At 35.0% G+C, this 5,595-nt stretch overlaps 1 protein-coding gene across 1 annotated transcript; it reads right to left on the minus strand.

Annotated features, from left to right (window-relative positions):
- Positions 1-3,168: 3,168 nt before the first annotated feature.
- Positions 3,169-5,063, minus strand: LOC126978880 (uncharacterized; the record flags this gene model as incomplete). The annotated part of the gene is made up of 2 exons (XM_050827995.1): positions 3,169-3,589; positions 4,963-5,063. Coding segments are annotated over 2 exons (522 nt in total), but the record flags the coding sequence as incomplete, so codon positions are not given.
- Positions 5,064-5,595: the final 532 nt, after the last annotated feature.

A 5,595-nucleotide genomic window follows, 5' to 3' on the forward strand; every position in this document is an offset into this window, starting at 1 on the left:
AGTATGGACTATGGAACCTTTTTAGTATGAGTGTAAAATTATCAATTTAGACTTAAACTAACTTAACATTCATTATGTATAATATTGCATTAGACACTGTTTAGCCATCATACATATTCTATACATAAAAATCTTACGCTTTTTCACGCTTCGTTCCAAAAATACATTCGAATTGAGAACCTCCTCTTTTTTTTAAAGTTGGTTGGAAAAATAACCTGACAACCCTATTGCTTCAATGAAGTGTAAGCACGTGTAGGTATTTTATCAACTAGGCTTAGTTTGGATATTGTTACATAATATGTCTACTGTGGTAGGTATTGTGGTATGTTAATAGTAGTACGTCGCCAATCTTTCGTAGAGACATTAGCTCATTGTAATATTAAGTAACATTATTTAATCATCTTATAATCAAAATACAATGTTTGTTATTTAAGCCTGTTATCATGTCATGCACTCCCATCACTATCTTTCATCTCCCATCTTTAGGCCCGGGAGCATGTACGGGCCAACGCACGTACATTTGTTATTTCAGCACTTTTACGCCACATGCATTAACTATGGTCATTTACTATTTATACAAGCAGTTCGTCATCGGCAATCAATCACGCCGCGCGTAACTCATAAACATATCATTTAAGAATCTATCAGTTCATTTTATCTTTCTATCAATATATCATTTATCAACTATCAATATATCAATATATCAGCTAGACTTTTATTTCTCTCGGACTTATCATTAAAGGTGTAACTCATACAATTTTGGTGTGCGGCCTGTCATATAGAATGAATTTGAAAAGTGAAGTATCATCACGTCAAACTAAAATATATATACCTACACAGAGCAGACAAATATACTTTTTTTGTGCCTCCTCTTTGGTTGCGCTGTTGCCCAACCCTGCTTTTTTACATAATATTGATCGTATTTTGTGTTTAACAGAAGAGAGAATGGTGGCAATATACGCTACGAGAAATGGTTACGATCAGACTGTACAGTTCGAACGGTACAGCTTATCGTACATGGCATACAAGCTATACACGCTTCAAGAAATCGTTACGATCTGATCGTACAATAAACGGAGCCGACGCACACGTGTCAGCGATGGCTTCGATGGACGACGTTATAGCAGTTTTTGGATTAATATTCGGACAATAGACAACATTCGGTGTTTGAAAATGATTCACTAACGCACACATGAATAATTTAACATTGCAATAGCACACTACATTACAATTACACGTCAAAGAAGGATAGTAAATGCAATTATCGCAAGCGAAAAAGAGATAACTCTAATTTGCTAATTGCTTCGTATTTGTATAGAGAAAATACAGTTAATTCATCAGGTATGATTTTTATGCCTAAATTACGATTCATTCATGAGTTCATGGAGTAAAAGCTATAAAGTAGTAAAACTGCATTGAAATTAGGTAGATAATGTGTCATTTAATATTGATTATAATATATAGCCACATTGATGATATTAATTATTTATCTTTATATATATATTCATGTGTGCGTGTGTATGTCACTGAACTCCTCCTAGACGGCTGGACCGATTTTGATGAAATTTTTTTGTATGAGTTCAAGGGGATTCGAGGATGGTTTAGATTCACAATTGAACTATCTCCTAAACGGCTGGACCGATTTTGATGATATTTTTGTGTGTTCCAGTGAATTTGAGATTGTTGTGTGTCTTCAGGTGGATTCGAGAATGGTTTAGATTCACAATTAAACTACCTCCTAAACGGCTGGACCGATTTTGATGATTTTTTTGTTTGTTTCAGTGAATTTGAGATTGGTTTAGATTCTCAATTCCGTCCATATAATATAATTCTCCAGCTCATGAGTATGTTAGTGAACTCCTAACGGCTGGACCGATTTTTGACGTGTGTACAGGACAACGTCTGTTGGGTCCACTAGTATATTATAAAATAATACAAAAACATACAGACACCAAAACAAAACAGAAAGGTATACAGTAAGGGTCCCATTTTTACAATTTTACTAACAACGGCTCCCAAAAAGTTTTAAGATTACAATTATTATTTTTTGTATGTTATAGTCTTTTATTATTTATGAATGTCTTTTTGTTGAGGGTTTATAACAATAAGGTAGTGGGAGAAGAAGAAAATGATCCACTGATTCTTCTGCAGTTAGCAAGGGATATACTGAAAAAACTCCTACGTAAACAAATAGCACTCACTGTCTACATCCGCTACCTACCCTAAAACTTGTTTTAGTAGTTTGATAGTTGAGTTACCTATATACGCACTTGTTTATTAAAAATTATTACATTCACTGCAACAATTACTTTTTTTACATCATTTCCTAAAATATTCTACCTCGATCATCCCGCAACAGACAGCATCCATATTTGTCATTTCTATACGTTAATCTATGATCGGCTTGGCGGCGATCAGCGTTGTCATGGCAACATATTTATTTTGTTAGATAAATGTTATAATTCATGATTTCTTAACTGTGGTATGTAATTCTATGTTTATTTTTTACTTTCGTAATTAGTCATCTTTCCATAACACAAGACGGCATTTTAATGTTGTGCTTATATCAAATTGTAAGCAATTCTGTCAACAATAAACGCGTGTGTACCGTTTTCGTATCGAGAGAGTGACTACGACCAAAGGAACCAATTGACTCAATTTAGGCGATTGATTTTCGGCGCGCTAGTGACATATCTACCTCTTTTAATACTATAATATCATTGAGCGTCCGGTACAAAGAATGGCTAATGAAAAGTTCATTCTCATGTCAATTTGTTGGCAGAATTAAAGATGTTTCCAAAATACTGGCACAATTTTTTAAGAATGGATCATGATACGTACTTACACCTACTAAATATGGTAGCACCAATTATCGAGAAGTAAGACACTATTATGAGAAATGCTATTCCAGCCGACAGGCTTGTAGCTACTTTGAGGTTCTTAGCAACAGGCAGAAATTATGTAGATTTGAAATTCTCTAGTATTATTTCATCTCAAGCCTTGGGCTGTATAATACCAGAAACGTGTGAAGCAATATAGGTTTTTTTAAAATTTTAAGGTAAGAAATAAAAAAGTACTATTTACTTAGAATATAATGTTTATTAATTAGTACTTCTCATAATAATGATGTGGTTTATTAATCCGTATTGATTATCATCATGATGATGATTAATTCGTATTAATATCAAAAGAAGATAGAAAATTAGCCGCTGAATTTTGTATTGGTTGGGATTGACCTTGTTGAGAAGTTTGCAGAATAGACTGGGAACCTTCAAAATTTGAATTCTGGTAATGTACTGGGCTGGGAGTATGTGAAACGGGACTGGGAACGTTGTAACTATAATTAGTAAAACGCACACTGCTTGAATCAGTCACTTGGTGTGAAATAGTAAAATTTTCCATCTCTGTCAGAAATAATGTTTCGTTAATTACTTTTTCGGCCAAAATACGTTGTTGTTTTGTGATATCTCTCAGCTTAGCTGCAACGTTTGCTCCAAAAATATCAAATCGATCATTGACTATTGCTGGCCTTTTCAAATGGTTTTGAACAGACTGTAAAACTTCAGTAGTTAGGTTTTCATTTGCATTCCTTTTTGGTCATCTCCTATTAAATCATGTGTTTGCAATCGAACAGTCTCTCGAATTAACTGTGTGGCTATAGGTGACTGTAGACTGGGCGGCCGAAGATGACTGTGAAGTTGACTGGGCGGCCGGATATGACTGTGAAGTTGACTGGGCGGCCGGAGATGACTGTGAAGGTGACTGGGCGGCCACAAATGACTGTGAAGTTGACTGGGCGGCCGGAGATGACTGTGAAGTTGACTGGGCGGCTGCGGATGATTGTGCTTCACTTTCAATATCCTGAAACAATTTTTTTTACAGTTCCCTCGCTCGGAAGAAGAATGGAAGGATGTGGCCAAAGTGTTTGAAAAGAGATGGAATTTTCCGCATTGTTTAGGCGCAATGGATGGTAAACACATTGCAATTTTTCTTCCGGCTGGATGTGGCTCGGACTATTTCAACTATAAAAACCTTCATATTTTTCGCACTCGTTGATGGAAATTATCGATTTCTTTTATGTGATTTTGGAACAAATGGAAGAATTTCAGATGGTGAAGTGCTCAAAAACACTATGTTTTATGAAAAACTTGACACTTATCAGTTGTGTTTTCCAACCGACACAGTTTTCGCAAATATCACTATAAAATTGCCTTATATGTTTGTGGCTGATGATGCATTTCCACTTAGAACCGATTTAATTAAACCATTTAGGCAAGCAGACTTGACCACTAATAAAACCAGAATTCTAAATTACCGTGTATCAAGAGCAAGGCGCATTGTAGAAAATGCGTTTAGGATCTTGGCATCTCGATTTAGAATTTTTCTCACAAAAATTGGTATTGATCCATGATGCTTTACATGATTATTTAATGAAGACGTCAGAAAGTTCTTACTGTCAACAAGAATGCTTCGACGTAGAAAATGTTGATGAAGGTCAATAACCCCAGGATATGATACAACGGATTCAGCCATGGTTAATTTACAAAGAAGAAATCTTGGTAATACCTCAATTGCAGCAAAAAAAGTCAGAGAAAATTACATGGAATACTTTGCAAGTGAAGGCAGCGTTCCGTGGCAAAATAATTTTATACGTTAACTTATTTATACTAAAACAGCAAACATTGAGATTAAACACTTAATAAAAGTAAACTTACACATTATACACTTAAACATTAGTTTTATTTAAATACCTACCTACTCTCTGTGCTATTCTACTCTGCTGGCACCGCAGTGCTAAAAGCCATAGAAGAAAATAAAAAAAAATCGTAAGAAAAGAACAATCTGTATAATAACACGCAAATAACTTACCTCGTTATCTGTTGATTCGTCATCCATATTAGAGCGTGGATGTCTTGTGTTCTTCTTGGTCATCCAAAAACACCAACATACAGTAATACCTACAATACTTTCGGATTATACACTTCTTGGCTTCCTGCTCCCGATTTCTTCGAATCAGCGATCTTCTTACGCTCTTTTTTGTAAGTAGAGCGAATGTTGTTTATTTTTTTTCACAACAGAAACATAAAAACAGCTGATTCTGAAATCGCAAATGCATTGGAAAAGTTTTTTACTGATATACCGGTATCTACTACAAAATATATAAATTACTCACCTGTATCTGCAATTTCACTGCTACAGTACATAATATATCTATAAGTGGTGTAAACTTTACATTTAAGCATGTTGATCGCATAGAGATTATTTAAACTTTTAGATTAATCGGCGTTAAGAAAACTAAAGATCCTTGGGGAATGTCTTTTAACATAATGAAATCTGTAAATAGTTATAGTAGCCACAGACAGCTTTGATATTCAAGAATTGGGTCGATTGCGGTATATTTCCAAACTTAATGAAACTACTACTAAGTGGTCGGTTGGGTAAGTAAAGTAGCTCTACTTCAGTCGAGTGCAGCTCGGTTTGACTGCACCAATGTGATCTATTGTGATAGCAACTGTTATAGACCACGTTCGGAGAAGATGTGCAACTCATCTGATCTAATGAAAACGGTCGATTAGTAAAATGATTCAAATCAGA

This window comes from Leptidea sinapis, chromosome Z (genome assembly GCF_905404315.1).
Source record: "Leptidea sinapis chromosome Z, ilLepSina1.1, whole genome shotgun sequence".
Taxonomy (NCBI): Eukaryota; Metazoa; Arthropoda; class Insecta; order Lepidoptera; family Pieridae; genus Leptidea; species Leptidea sinapis.